We start from the raw sequence: 16,209 nt of genomic DNA, 5'->3' as shown, positions 1-16,209 counted from the left end.
GTCTTTGGAGCTTTTGGAAATCCCGATGAGGGTCTGTATGTTGATGTCCTTCTCACTCTTTCAACCATACAAGATCAGAAAAACATCAATGCTAATCAAATCAAATACATTTTTATTAGTCACATGCACCGAATACAGTACAATGCTTACTTACGAGAGCCCCCAACCAACAATTAATTAAACAAGTAATTAAAGAACAGCAGTAAAACAACAATAACAATACTATATACAGGGGGGTATCGGTACAGAGTCAATGTGTGGGGGCACTGGTTAGTTGAGGTAATATGTACATGTAGGTAGAGTTATTAAAGTGACTATACATAGATAATAACAGAGAGTAGCAGCAGCGTTGAGGGGGGGGGGCAATGTAAATAGTCTGGGTAGCATTTTGATTAGATGTTCAGGAGTCTTATAGCTTGGGGGTAGAAGCTGTTTAGAAACCTCTTGGACCTAGACTTGGCGCTCCGGTACAGCTTGCCATGCGGTAGCAGAGAAAACAGCCTATGACTAGGGTGGCTGGAGTCTTTGACAATTTTTAGGGCCTTCCTCTGACACCGCCTGGTATAGAGGTCCTGGATGACAGGACGTTTGGCCCCGGTGATGTAATGGGCCGTTCACACTACCCTCTGTAGTGCCTTGCGGTCGGAGGCCGAGCAGTTGCCATACCAGGCCATGATTCAACCAGTTAAGATGCTCTCGATGGTGCAGCTGTAGAACCTTTTTTGAGGATTGTCCCATTGGTAGGATATACGTGCTTTCAGGTTGAACTTTGGCTAACAGTACGGATGGCAAAGGCAGATTAGCCACTCATCGCCTGATCTTCACAAGGCACCCCGATTTCTTTCCGCGAAATCACAGTGTCTTTTTCCAGCGAATGACGAGGATGAGGGCCTGTTCGGGTGTTTGGAGTATATCATTCCTGTCCGACCCAATTAAGAAAAATTATTTGAGCCTCCCGGGTGGCGCAGTGGTTAAGGGCGCTGTACTGCAGCGCCAGCTGTGCCATCAGAGTCCCTGGGTTCGCGCCCAGGCTCTGTCGTAACCGGCCGCGACCGGGAGGTCCGTGGGGCGACGCACAATTGGCCTAGCGTCGTCCGGGTTAGGGAGGGATTGGTCGGTAGGGATATCCTTGTCTCATCGGGCACCAGCAACTCCTGTGGCGGGCCGGGCGCAGTGCGCGCTAGCCAAGGTTGCCAGGTGCACGGTGTAGCCTCCGACACATTGGTGCGGCTGGCTTCCGGGTTGGATGAGCGCTGTGTTAAGAAGCAGTATGGCTGGTTGGGTTGTGTATCGGAGGACGCATGACATTCAGCCTTCGTCTCTCCCAAGCCCGTACGGGAGTTGTAGCGATGAGACAAGATAGTAGCTACTACAACAATTGGATACTACGAAATTGGGGAGAAAAAGGGGTAAAAAAAAAAAAGAAAAAAAGAAAAAGAAAAAAAAAAGATTTGTCCAATTCGAGGTGAGTAATCGCAGTTCTGATGTCCAGAAGCTCTTTTCGGTCATAAGAGATGGTAGCAACAACATTATGTACAAAATAAGTTACAAACAATGCGAAAAAACGAACAAAATAGCATGATTGGTTAACAGCCAAAAAAATGGAAGCCATCCTCTCCGGCGCCATCTTCACTGAGAGTCCTTTAGGTGACTTTTGGCGTACTCCAAGTGCGCTGTCATGAGTCTTTTACTGAGGAGTGGCTTCTGTCTGGCCACTCTACCATAAAGGCCTGATTGGTGGAGTGCTGCAGAGATGGTTGTCCTTCTGGAAGGTTCTCCCATCTCCACAGAGGAACTCTGGAGCTCTGCCAGAGTGACCATCGGGTTCTTTGTCACCTCCCTGACCAAGGTACTTCTCCCCCAATTGCTCAGTTTGGCCGGGCGGCCAGCTCTAGGAAGAGTCTTGGTGGTTCCAAACTTCCTCCATTTAAAAAATAATGGCTGCCACTGTGTTCTTGGGGATCTTCAATGCTACATAAATGTTTTGGTACCCTTCCCCAGATCTGTGCTTCGACACAATCCTGTCTCGGAGCTCTACAGACAATTCATTCGACCTCATGGGTTGGTTTATGCTCTGAAATGCACGGTCAACTGTGGGACCTTGTATAGACAGGTGTGTGCCTTTCCAAATCAGGTTCAATCATTTAATTTATCACAGGTGGACTCCAATGAAGTTGTAGAAACATCTCAAGGATGATCAATGAGACAGGATGCACCTGAGCTCAATTTAGAGTGTCATAGCAAAGGGTTTGAATAATTATGTAAATAAGGTATTTCTGTTTTTTATTTTTTATTAATGTGCAAACATTTCTAAAAACCTGTTTTTGTGCTTCGTCATTGTGGGATATTGTGTGTCATCAAGGTCATCAATCACCCGAGCCACGGCCTGTTCACCCCGCTACCATCCAGAAGGCGAACTCAGTGCAGGTTCATCAAAGCTGTGACCAAGAGACTGAAAAACAGCTGTTAAATAGCCATCACTAGCCGGCTACCACCGGTTTAATAATCCCTGTACCTTAGAGGCTGCTGCCCTATATACATAGACATGGAATCACTGGTCACTTTAATAATGAAACACTAGTCACTTTAATAATGTTTACGTACTGCTTTACTCATTTCATATATACTGTATTCTATTCTATTGTATTTTAGCCAATGCCATTCCGACATTGTTCATCTTAATATTTCTTAATTCTGCTCTTTTACTTGAAGATGTGTGTGTATAGTTGTGTATTGTTAGATACTACTGCACTGTTGGAGCTAGGAACACAAGCATTTCGATACACCCACAATAACATCTGCTAAATATGTGTATGTGATCAATACAACTTTATTTTCTTATATTCTTAGGTACAGGAACAATGGGGGACATTTTGAAGCCAGTGGGGACAGCAGACTGGGATAGGGAGAGATTGACTATGTCTGTAAACACTCCAGCCAGCTGGTCTGTGCATATTCTGAGTACGCGGCTAGGGATGCTGTCTGATGGTAGTGTAGGGTAGGGTTAATGGAGAGTGTGTAATGTGTTTAGCTTCCCTGTGGTCTGGAGGTGGGCAGTAGGGCTGGTTCACATACCTCTATTGTCTTCTCAATGGAAAATGTCAAATGTGACCTCTGTTATCGGTGGCAGCAGAGGTAAAGTGTGTGGCTGTGTGTGTGTGTGTGTGTGTGTGTCTGTGTGTGTGTGTGTGTGTGTGTGTGTGTGTGTGTGTGTGTGTGTGTGTGTGTGTGTGTGTGTGTGTGTGTGTGTGTGTGTGTGTGGCTGTTTGTGGGTGTGTGTGTGTGTGTGTGTGTGTGTGTGTGTGTGTGTGTGTGTGGCTGTGTGTGTATGTGTGTGTGTGTGTGTGTTTCCCACAGACCGTGGGGGTTTTGATGGTTGCTGAGGCGTTTGTGTCCGGCGTGTATCGCTGTATTGCCTCTAGTTCTGTGGGCAAGGATGAGCTGGACATGCCCTTCTATATAACAGGTACAGTACAATGACTTCACACCACAAACTACATCCATCATTATGACTTGCAGTATAGTACTACCAGTATGTGCACCATTGAATACATTAGTGTATACAGATGTAGGATCTTAATTTGATCACTCTTTTGTTACCAAAACTTTCCTGCACTACAGGAAATGCAAACTTGTAGTGTATTCAAGGTATAAAAAGGAAAATTATTCTACATTTTGTAATTTCCAGTTTATAATGTCAGACTTGATTTACCCTTACAAAAAATGTATCAACCCCTACAAAAAAAATGTCCATTCATTACAATCCACATAATAATTCAATTTCCTATTCCTGCGGATTATTTTTCTGCTGTTGCAAACTGTCTCAAATTAAGATCCTACATCTGTAGATGTGTCACAATGTAAAATCTATCAATGACTAACTATGTCTCACCCATCTCTCCCAGTCTCTTCCTCTTTCTCATTTAATTCACTCTATCTCTTTCTCTTCCTCTTGTCCTTTGTTTCTCTCACTGTCTCAATTCCTCCCCCACTCTTTCTGAGTCACTGTGATGTCCATCTAAAATCAAACACATTGATGATTGTGTGTGTGGATTTTTGTGTGGATATACCAGTCAAAAGTTTGGACACATCTACTCATTTAAGGGTTTTTCTTTATTTTTACTATTTTCTACATTGCAGAATAATAGTGAAGACATCAGAACTATAAAATAACACATATGGAATCATGTAGTAACCAAAAAAGTGTTAAACAAATCAACATCTAATTCATATTTGAAATTCATCAAAGTAGCCACCCGTTGCCTTGATGACAGCTTTGCATACTGTTGGCATTCTCTCAACCAGCTTCATGTGGTAGTCACCTGGAATGCATTTCAACAGGTGTGCCTTGTTAAAAGTTAATTTGTGGAATTTATTTCCTTCTTAAAGCCATCTCGGCTCCATCATTCATTGAATCAGATGGCTCATTTATCACAAAAACCCACTGATATTGCCAACTACTTTAATGACCTTTTCATTGGAAAGATAAACAAACTTAGGGATGATATTCCAGCAACAAACACTGACACTACACATCCAAGTATATCTGACCAAATTAGTAAAGAGAAGAATTGTACTTTTGAATTCCATAAAGCCAGTGTGGAAGAGGTGAAAAAACTATTGTTGTCTATCAACAATGACAAGCCACTGGGGTCTGACAATCTGGATGGAAAATTACTGAGGAAAATAGCGGACAATATTGCCACTCCTATTTGCCTCATCTTCAATCTAAGCCTACTAGAAAGTGTGTGCTCTCAGGCCTGGAGGGAAGCTAAAGTCATTCCGCTACCCAAGAATAGTAAAGCCCACCTTACTGGCTCAAATAGCCGACCAAACAGCCTGTTACCAACCCTTAGTAACAACCCTTCTGGAAAAAATTGTGTTTGACCAGATACAATGCAATTTCACAGTAAACAAATTGGCAACAGACTTTCAGCACACATATGGGGATGGACACTCAACAAGCATGGCACTTACACAAATGATTGTTTATTGGCTGAGAGGAATTGATAAGAAAATGATTGTGGGGGCTGTCTTGTTAGACTTCAGTGCAGCTTTTGACATTATCGATCATTGTCTGCTGCTGGAAAAACATATGTGTTATGGCTTTACACCCCCTTACTTTTCTGACAGAACACAGAGGGTGTTCTTAATGGAAGCCTCTCAAACATAATCCCGTTAGAAGCAGGAATTCCCCAGGGTAGCTGTTTAGGCCCCTTGCTTTTTTTCAATCTTTCTAACGACATTCCACTGGCTTTGAGTTAGGCCAGTGTGTCTATGTATGCGGATGACTCAACACTATACACGTCAGCTACTACAGCAACTGAAATGACTGTAACACTTAACAAAGAGCTGCAGTTAGTTTCGGAATGGGTAGCAAGGAATAAGTTAGTCCTAAATATTTCCAAAACTAAAAGCATTGTATTTGGGACAAAACATTCACTAAACCTTAACCTCAACTACATATCGTAATGAATGATGTGGAAATTGAGCAAGTTGAGGTGACTAAACTGCTTGGAGTAACCCTGGATTGTAAACTGTCATGGTCAAAACATATTGACACAACTGTAGCTAAAATGGGGAGAAGTCTGTCCATGATAAAGCGCTGTGCTGCCTTCTTAACAACACTATCAACAAGGCAGGTCCTACAGGCCCTGGTTTAGTCACATCTGGACTACTGTTCAGTCGTGTGGTCAGGTGCCACAAACAGGGACTTGAGAAAATTGCAGTTGGCTCAGAACAGGGCAGCACGGCTGGCCCTTAAAAGTACACGGAGAGCTAACATTAATGACATGCATGTCAATCTCTCATGGCTCAAAGTGGAAGAGAGATTAACTTCCTCATTACTTGTTTTTGTAAGAGGTGTTGACAAGCTGAATGTACCAAGCTGTCTGTTTAAAATACTAGCACACAGCTCGGACACCCCATGCATACCCCACAAGACATGCCACCAGAGGTCTCTTCATAGTCCCTAAGTCCAGATCAGACTATGGGAGGCGCACAGTACTACATAGAGCCATGACTACATGGAACTCTAATCCACACCAGGTAACTGATGCAGCAGTAAAATGTATATTTAAAAACAAGGTAAAAATACACCTTATGGAACAGTGGGGACTGTGAGTAACATAAACAAAGGTACTGACACATGCATACACACACATGATAACATACGCACTATACACACACGTACACAAGGATTTTGTGTTGTAGATATGTGCCTAGTATGGGCCTGAGGGCACACTTAGTGTGTTGTGAGTTCTGTTATGAATGTATTGTAATGTTTTTAAAATTGTATAACTGCCTTCATTTTGCTTGACCCCGGATCCATAATAATTACAAATAAATACAAATGCAAATGAGTTTGAGCCAATCAGTTGTTTTGTGACAGGTTAGGGGTGCTATAGAGAAGATAGCCCAACTTGTTAAAAGACCAACTCCATATTATGGCAAAAACAGCTCAAATAAGCAAGGAGAAACAACAGTCCATCATTACTTTAAGACATGAAGGTCAGTCAATACAGAACATTTTAAGAAGTTTGAAAGTTTCTTCAAGTGCAGTCGCAAAAACCATCAAGCGTTATGATGAAACTGGCTCTCATGAGGACCACCACAGGAAAGGAAGACCCAGAGTTACCTCTGCTGCAGAGGATAAGTTCATTAGAGTTACCAGCCTCAGAAATTGCAGCTCAAATTACTGCTTCACAGAGTTCAAATAACAGACGCATCTCAACACCAACTGTTCAGAGGAGACTGTGTGAATTAGGCCTTTGTGGTTGAATTGCTGCAAATAAACCACTACTAAAGGACACCAATAAGAAGAAGAGACTTGCTTGGGCCAAGAAACACGAGCAATGGACATTAGACCGATGGAAATCTGTCTTTTGGTCTGAGGAGTCCAAATTTTAGATTTTTGGTTCAAACCGCCATGGCTTTGTGAGATGCAGAGTAGGTGAACGGACGATCTCCGCGTGTGGTTCAAACCATGAAGCATAGAGGAGGAGGTGTGATGGTGTGGGGGTGCTTTGCTGGTGACACTGTCTGTGATTTATTTAGAATTCAAGGTACACTTAATCAGCGTGGCTACCACAGCATTCTGCAGCGATACGCCATCCATTCTGGTTTGGGCTTAGTGGGACTCTCATTTGTTTTTCAACAGGACAATGATCTAACACATCTCCAGGCTGTGTAAGGGCTATTTGACCAAGAAGGAGAGTGGTGGAGTGCTGCATCAGATGACCTGGCCTCCCCAATCACCCGACCACAACCCAATTGAGATGGTTTGGAATGAGTTAGACCGCGGAGTGAAGGAAAAGCAGCAAACAAGTGCTCAGCATATGTGGGAACTCCTTCAAGACTGTTGGAAAAGCATTCCGAGTGGCTACTTCGAAGAATCACTAATATTATATATTTTGATTACTACATGATTCCATATGTGTTATTTTATAGTTTTAATGTCTTCACTATTATTCTACAATGTAGAAAATAGTTTTTAAAAAATAAAGAAAAACACTTGAATGAGTAGTTGTGTCCAAACCTTTGACTGGTACTGTATGTCAATATGTTACAATAGAGATAGGACAGAGGTGGTTGGCGCTTTTCCCTTGTGTGTATTATCCCTGTCTGTGTGCTAGTGTGAGTTGGATCCTGTGTGTGTGTGCGTGAGTATGTGTTGTCTGCTGTGTATTTGTATTTGTGTCGCCCCGTGTGTGTGTTTGTGTTTGTGTTGTCCCCTGTGTATGTTACCCCTGTGTGTGTGTGTGTGTGTGTGTGTGTGTGTGTGTGTGTGTGTGTGTGTGTGTGTGTGTGTGTGTGTGTGTGTGTGTGTGTGTGTTGTCCCCTGTGTGTTTGTGTTGTCCCCTGTGTATGTTACCCCTGTATGTGTGTGTGTGTGTGTGTGTGTGTTGTCCCATGTGTGTGTTGTCCCCTGTGTGTGTGTGTTGTCCCCTGTGTGGGTGTATGTGTGTGTGTTGTCCCCTGTGTGTGTGTGTGTTGTCCCCTGTGTGTGTGTGTGAATGTGTGTTTTTGAGTGCAACAGGAACCTGGGGCTGTTATCGAGTCACTTCCCTGGGCCGCCAGGCCCTCTTTATTTCGGGAGACCTAGGGGTGTTCGGGAAAGATAAACACTATCTGCCATCAGGAAACCCTAGAGCCGTTTCCACAGGAAGTGTCAAATAGCTAGAGTAAATAAAAGGCCTTTTCACTGTATTTCTCTGGCTGCTTTTACCCACAATAGCTATTCAACATTGTCATCAAAGGTTAAGAAAATGGCGGCTTGGTCAACACTTGAGAGTAGGATTCAGATTCGTTGGAGGTCTAGTGAGATGGTGGGCAGGGAGGTTTGTCGTGGGGTTAAACAGGTTATCAGAGCTGTTTGTATAGAGAGGTATAGACCAGAGTGGCTTGAATAGGAACTGAATCTCTGCATCCCTCTCTCTCCCTTTCACTTTCTTTCCCTCTCTCCCTCTCTCCCACCTTCCCTCCTACCTTACCTCCCTTTCACTCTCTTTCCCTCCCTCCCTGCCTCCTTACCTCCCTTTAATTCTCTTTCCCTCCCTCCCTCCCTCCCTCCCTCCCTCCCTCCCTTACCTCCCTTTTTCTCTCTTTCCCTCCCTCCCTCCCTTTCTCTCTCTTTCCCTCCCTCCCTCCCTCCTACCTTACCACCCTAACACTCTCCCTCCATCCCTCCCTGCCTCCTACCTTACCACCCTAACACCCTCCCTCCCTCCTACCTTACCACCCTAACACTCTCCATCCCTCCCTCCCTGCCTCCTACCTTACCACCCTAACACCCTCCCTCCCTCCTACCTTACCACCCTAACACTCTCCATCCCTCCCTCCCTCCCTCCTACCTTACCACCCTAACACTCTCCCTCCCTCCCTTTCACTCTCTTTCCCTCTCTCCCTCCCTTCCTCCTCCCTCCCTCTCTCCCTCCTTCCCTCCTACCTTACCTCCCTTTCACTCTCTTTCCCTCTCTCCCTCCTTACCTCCCATTCTCCCTCTCTATTTCCCTCTCTCCCTCCCCCCTCTCTCCTTCTCCTCTCTCCCCCTCCCTCTCTGTCTCCCCCCTCCCTCCCTCTCACAGACGTCCCAGGAGGCTTCAGTGTGAGTCAGGAGGATGAGCCAAGGGAGGGAGGAGACCTACACCTCACCTGCGTAGCCAATAAGCACCTGTACACCAATTTTTCATGGCAACGGGTGACTGACCCAGCAGAGGCCACACCCCCGACCCCCTCCCTGGGTGGTGAACTGTCCTCAGGAGAGGCCACACCCCCGACCCCCTCCCTGGGTGGTGAACTGTCCTCAGGAGAGGCCACACCCCCGACCCCCTCCCTGGGTGGTGAACTGTCCTCAGGAGAGGCCACACCCCCGACCCCCTCCCTGGGTGGTGACCTGTCCTCAGGAGAGTTTTCTGACACTCTGAGTCTATTGCTTAGCAACCTGACGGCGGGGGATTCTGGAACCTACCGCTGCTCCGCCAATCACCTGCTGACAGGACAGAACACACATCTGGACACACAGGTGGACGTCACAGGTGAGCCCTCTGACCTCTCACACAGGACCACTCTGATCATCATCATCATTACCATCATCATTACCGTCTTCATTATCATCATCGTTACAATCATCATTACCATTATCATCATCGTTACCATCATCGTTATCATTTTCATCATCATTACCATCATCATTTTCATCATCGTTACCATCATCATTATCATTTTCATCATCATTACCATCATCATTTTCATCATCGTTACATCATCATTATCATTTTCATCATCGTTACCATCATCATTTTCATCATCGTTACATCATCATTATCATTTTCATCATCGTTACATCATCATTATCATTTTCATCATCGTTACCATCATCATTTTCATCATCGTTACCATCATCATCATCATTTTCATCATCGTTACCATCATCATTATCATTTTCATCATCGTTACCATCATCATTTTCATCATCGTTACATCATCATCATCATTTTCATCATCGTTACCATCATCATCATCATTTTTATCATCATTACCATCATCATCATCATTTTCATCATCGTTACCATCATCATCATCATCATTTTCATCATCGTTACATCATCATTTTCATCATCGTTATCTTTACCATCATCGTTAACATCATAATTATCGTCGTCATTACCATCATCATTATCATCATTATTGTCATTACTATGACACATTCACTCATCCATGGACAAACAGGGTAATACTCATATCAACATACTCATAGACGTACTCACACCTGTCATTTCAACTCAGCAGAATTGCTTTGATGAATTTAATGGATTGGCGATGTCCCTTTACATTTTATGGGAATAACACCATTCCTTCAGCACCTGGTATGTACATAAACACTCACGTTCACACACAGTGATACACCTACACACACACAGTGATACACCTACACACACACAGTGATACACCTACACACACACAGTGATACACCTACACACACACAGTGATACACCTACACACACACAGTGATACACCTACACACACAGTGATACACCTACACACACAGTGATACACCTACACACACACAGTGATACACCTACACACACACAGTGATACACCTACACACACACAGTGATACACCTACACACACAGTGATACACCTACACACACACAGTGATGCACCTACACACACACAGTGATACACCTACACACACACACAGTGATACACCTACACACACACAGTGATACACCTCTTTCTCCCTGCCAGTCTGCTCTCCTGCTCTCTTTCTCCCTACCTGTCTGCTCTCCTGCTCTCTTTCTCCCTACCTGTCTGCTCCCCTGCTCTCTTTCTCCCTGTCCCAGTCTGCTCTCCTGCTGTCTTTCTCCCTGCCAGTCTGCTCTCCTGCTCTCTTTCTCCCTGTCCCAGTCTGCTCCCCTGCTCTCTTTTTCCCTGTCCCAGTCTGCTCTCCTGCTCTCTTTCTCCCTGTCCCAGTCTGCTCTCATGCTGTCTTTCTCCCTGCCAGTCTGCTCTCCTGCTCTCTTTCTCCCTGTCCCAGTCTGCTCCCCTGCTCTCTTTCTCCCTGTCCCAGTCTGCTCTCCTGCTCTCTTTCTCCCTGTCCCAGTCTGCTCCCCTGCTCTCTTTCTCCCTGCCTGTCTGCTCTCCTGCTCTCTTTCTCCCTGCACCTCTTTCTCCCTGCCAGTCTGCTCTCCTGCTCTCTCTCTCCCTGCCAGTCTGCTCTCCTGCTCTCTCTCTCCCTGCCAGTCTGCTCTCCTGCTCTCTTTCTCCCTGCCAGTCTGCTCTCATGCTCTCTTTCTCCCTGTCCCAGTCTGCTCTCCTGCTCTCTTTCTCCCTGTCCCAGTCTGCTCTCATGCTCTCTTTCTCCCTGTCCCAGTCTGCTCTCCTGCTCTCTTTCTCCCTGCCAGTCTGCTCTCCTGCTCTCTTTCTCCCTGCCAGTCTGCTCTCCTGCTCTCTTTCTCCCTGCCAGTCTGCTCTCCTGCTCTCTTTCTCCCTGCCAGTCTGCTCTCCTGCTCTCTTTCTCCCTGCCAGTCTGCTCTCCTGTCCCAGTCTGCTCTCCTGCTCTCTTTCTCCCTGTCCCAGTCTGCTCTCCTGTCCCAGGCTGCTCTCCTGCACTCTTTCTCCCTGCCAGTCTGCTCCCCTGCTCTCTTTCTCCCTGCCAGTCTGCTCTCCTGCTCTCTTTCTCCCTGTCCCAGTCTGCTCTCCTGCTCTCTTTCTCCCTGTCCCAGTCTGCTCTCCTGTCCCAGTCTGCTCTCCTGCTCTCTTTCTCCCTGCCAGTCTGCTCTCCTGCTCTCTTTCTCCCTGTCCCAGTCTGCTCTCCTGCTCTCTTTCTCCCTGTCCCAGTCTGCTCTCCTGTCCCAGTCTGCTCTCCTGCGCTCTTTCTCCCTGTCCCAGTCTGCTCTCCTGTCCCAGTCTGCTCTCCTGTCCCAGTCTGCTCTCCTGTCCCAGTCTGCTCTCCTGCTGTCTTTCTCCCTGCCAGTCTGCTCCCCTGCTCTCTTTCTCCCTGCACCTCTTTCTCCCTGTCTGTCTGCTCTCCTGCTCTCTTTCTCCCTGCCTGTCTGCTCCCCTGCTCTCTCTCTCCCTGCACCTCTTTCTTTCACGTGGGAATGCTCCCTCGTCAGGAGGAAGAGGACACAATGGCACTTCCCACAATGCCACATTTACAGGCCCCTTCACAGGGCCAGAGGAACAATCAGCCAATCAGACACTGTCAAACCACGGACTCACAGACAATCATCAATTGTTCTCCTGGAGGAAGATATGGGAAACAACAATCAGTCCCACATTACTTAAGTCTCTTTTATTCATTTATTTTACTGCTGCTGCTCACCATACCTCAACGCATAAACTTCCTCTCAAAGACCCCCATGGGCTTTTAACTAGAGAGAGACAGCGAGAGGGGGGGCAGGGTGTCATCCAATTGTAGTCTTTGTCGTCTAGGTGGTGAGTCATGTTTCAAATTGAGTGGTTTTAAGGTTACTACTACAAACCCAAGAGGAACCCAGGTCAGCTGAAACACACACACATACACTCACACAGAAATGTGTCACTAACACACACATTGTGGTCAGAGCGTGGCAGGGGTCAGGGGACGGATGTCAAATATCCCTGCGTTCGATTTGTATAGAAAGAAAAGGAAAAACACTAATTCTATTCATGGGCCTACTGTATGACTGTTCATGGGCCTACTGTATGACTGTTCATGGGCCTACTGTATGACTGTTCATGGGCCTTCTGTACGACTTATGACTCATCTGTTCTGTTCTCTTGACATTGAAGTAACTCAATATTTTGTGATACACACACACACGCGCACACACACCCGTGCAAACAGACACACTCACACACAAACGCTCGCTCGCACACACACAAATCTCTCTCTCTCACATGCACACCTAATCACACACACACTCATGGTGTGTGTTTTCCCACAGTACTGGAGGCTCCGGTGCTGTTACAGAATCTGTCTGACTGCAGCGTGAACATCAGCAGCTCAGTGACACTCAGCTGCCGCGCCCACGGAGTGCCACGCCCATTCATCACATGGTACAAGGACCAACACACACTGCTTCAGGGATCAGGTGGGAGGCACAGTGATCTTACATCCCCGTCTTAACTATACTGAACAAAAATATAAACGCAACATGCAACAATTTCAACGATTTTGCTGAGATTACAGTTCATAAGGAAATCAGTCAATTGAAATAAATTCATTAGGCCCTAATCTATAGATTTCACATGACAGGGCAGAGGCGCAGCCATTGGTGGGCCTGGGAGGGCATAGGCCAACCCGCTGGGGAGCCAGGTCCAGCCAATCAGAATGAGTTTATCTCCACAAAACGTCTTTATTAGAGACAGAAGTACTCCTCAGCTGTCCGGGTGGCTGGTCTCAGACAATCCTGCAGGTGAAGAAGCCAGATGTAGAGGTCCTGGGCGCACTGCCAAATGGACGTACTGACAAATTCTCTAAAACAACATTGGAAGCGGCTTATGGTAGAGAAATTAACATCTCTGGCAACAGCTCTGGTGAACATTCCTGCAGTCAGCATACCAATTGCACACTCCCTCAAAACTTGAGACATCTGTGGCATCGTGTTGTGTGACAAAACAGCACGTTTTTACCTTTGATTGTCCCGAGAACCATGTGCACCTGTGTAATGATCATGCTGTTTAATCAGCTTCTTGATATGCCACACCTGTCAGGTGGATGGATTATTTTGGCAAAGGAGAAACGAGGATGTTAAGGAGAAACAAGGATGTAAACACATTTGTGCCCAAAATTTGAGATATATTTTTTTAACCTTTATTTAACTAAGCAAGTCAGTTAAGAACAAATTCTTATTTTCAATGACGGCCTAGGAACAGTGGGTTAACTGTCTGTTCAGGGACAGAACAACAGATTTGTACCTTGTCAGCTCAGGGATTTGAACTTGCAACCTTCCGGTTACTAGTCCAACACTCTAACCACTAGGCTACCCTGCCGCTTGTTGTGCGTGTGGAACATTTCTGAGATCTTTAATTTCAGCTCTTGAAACATGGGAACTTTTACGTGTTGTGTTTATATTTTTGTTCACTATATATATGGGAATATTACAACAGTGAAAGTTGAGTTGCTTGGTGACTTGGAGTGTCAATAGTCTAAAATGACTTCCTCTCCTCCTCTTTCTCACTTCACCGGCACTGATCTGAATAAATCAGAATAAAGACAGGAAGATGAGAGAGGAATCCTCTTCAAACTGTTGAGAATGAGACTCCTGAAGTTGGTGTTGGGAAATGACTGTGACACGTTCTGTTTCTCATGTGCAGGTATCGTCATAGCACAAGGAGGCGAGAACCTCCACATTGACCGAATCACAGTGGAGGACCAGGGTCTGTACACCTGCCAGGCAACCAATGAGAGAGGCTCTGCTGAGAGCTCCGCCTACATCTGGGTTCACAGTAAGGATCCATTGACCAATAGTAACTGTGGAATAAACTCAACTCTCTCTCCTCTCTCGTTCTATAACCATCCAAGATGGTCTTCCATATTTGGTCATGTTGGTGCCTGTGGATAAACACTCTTGTGATAGCCGGGATGTGGGTGTTAAAGGGTACCAATGACAACCAATTAGATTATCAACCTTATACATATAACAGTCATCTAATCATGATCTACTATAACAAGGGTGAAGAGTAAAACCTCAGCTAATAGGGTCAGTATTAAAGACAAAACGAGACACTGCTTTAGATAGTGCTGCTATCCTTATACGTCTTGATTGATTTTCCCTTCTTTAGAGAGTCTTTGGTGCGTGACCCAGTCCTTTCCAGTAGAGGCTGGACTACAGTGTAAGTCACCCCTGTTTGAAGGACCCACTCACTGAGTAGCAGCTAGCGGAAGCTCCCTAGCCTGACCATGGAGAGGAGTGGCTGAGTGTTGTTGTGTTCTGATAAGTCAGGAAGGAAGCTCCCTAGCCTGACCATGGAGAGGAGTGGCTCAGTGTTGTTGTGTTCTGATAAGTCAGGAAGGAAGCTCCCTAGCCTGACCATAGAGAGGAGTGGCTGAGTGTTGTTGTGTTCTGATAAGTCAGGAAGGAAGCTCCCTAGCCTGACCATGGAGAGGAGTGGCTGAGTGTTGTTGTGTTCTGATAAGTCAGGAAGGAAGCTCCCTAGCCTGACCATGGAGAGGAGTGGCTCAGTGTTGTTGTGTTCTGATAAGTCAGGAAGGAAGCTCCCTAGCCTGACCATGGAGAGGAGTGGCTGAGTGTTGTTGTGTTCTGATAAGTCAGGAAGGAAGCTCCCTAGCCTGACCATGGAGAGGAGTGGCTCAGTGTTGTTGTGTTCTGATAAATCAGGAAGGAAGCTGTCTCCCTTTTTGATTTCCCTCGGAAGCCCCACTCTGCTGCCCCGTAAACTGAGGCTATTTCTATATCTTCAGAAGCCCCCCTCTGCTGCCCCGTCAACTGAGGCTATTTCTATATCTTCAGAAGCCCCACTCTGCTGCCCCGTCAACTGAGGCTATTTCTATATCTTCAGAAGCCCCACTCTGCTGCCCCGTCAACTGAGGCTATTTCTATATCTTCTGAAGCCCCACTCTGCTGCCCCGTCAGCTGAGGCTATTTCTATATCTTCTGAAGCCCCACTCTGCTGCCCCGTCAGTTGAGGCTATTTCTATATCTTCAGAAGCCCCACTCTGCTGCCCCGTCAACTGAGGCTATTTCTATGTCTTCAGAAGCCCCACTCTGCTGCCCCGTAAACTGAGGCTATTTCTATATCTTCAGAAGCCCCACTCTGCTGCCCCATTAACTGAGGCTATTTCTATATCTTCAGAAGCCCCCCTCTGCTGCCCCGTCAACTGAGGCTATTTCTATATCTTCAGAAGCCCCACTCTGCTGCCCCGTCAACTGAGGCTATTTCTATATCTTCAGAAGCCCCACTCTGCTGCCCCGTCAACTGAGGCTATTTCTATATCTTCAGAAGCCCCACTCTGCTGCCCCGTCAACTGAGGCTATTTCTATATCTTCAGAAGCCCCACTCTGCTGCCCCGTCAACTGAGGCTATTTCTATATCTTCTGAAGCCCCACTCTGCTGCCCCGTCAGCTGAGGCTATTTCTATATCTTCTGAAGCCCCACTCTGCTGCCCCGTCAGCTGAGGCTATTTCTATATCTTCAGAAGCCCCACTCTGCTGCCCCGTCAACTGAGGCTATTTCTATATCTTCAGAAGCCCCACTCT

The 16,209-nt window shown here is 46.1% G+C and overlaps 1 protein-coding gene across 1 annotated transcript in view; it reads left to right on the top strand.

Annotated features, from left to right (window-relative positions):
- The window catches only part of LOC110489662 (vascular endothelial growth factor receptor 1), a 69,009-nt gene that overhangs the window by 39,736 nt on the left and 13,064 nt on the right, over nucleotides 1-16,209 (top strand). The window contains exons 12-15 of the mRNA XM_036943824.2: nucleotides 3,358-3,466; nucleotides 9,087-9,536; nucleotides 12,934-13,080; nucleotides 14,306-14,437. Of these exons, the coding sequence (XP_036799719.2) occupies nucleotides 3,358-3,466; nucleotides 9,087-9,536; nucleotides 12,934-13,080; nucleotides 14,306-14,437 (838 nt within the window). The remainder of the gene's footprint in view (nucleotides 1-3,357; nucleotides 3,467-9,086; nucleotides 9,537-12,933; nucleotides 13,081-14,305; nucleotides 14,438-16,209) is intronic.

The sequence above is a fragment of the Oncorhynchus mykiss genome, chromosome 15 (genome assembly GCF_057628025.1).
Source record: "Oncorhynchus mykiss isolate SJ-2025 chromosome 15, ASM5762802v1, whole genome shotgun sequence".
Taxonomy (NCBI): Eukaryota; Metazoa; Chordata; class Actinopteri; order Salmoniformes; family Salmonidae; genus Oncorhynchus; species Oncorhynchus mykiss.
Note: the sequence above shows the minus strand (reverse complement) of the source record. Positions and strands in the feature narration are given on the sequence as shown.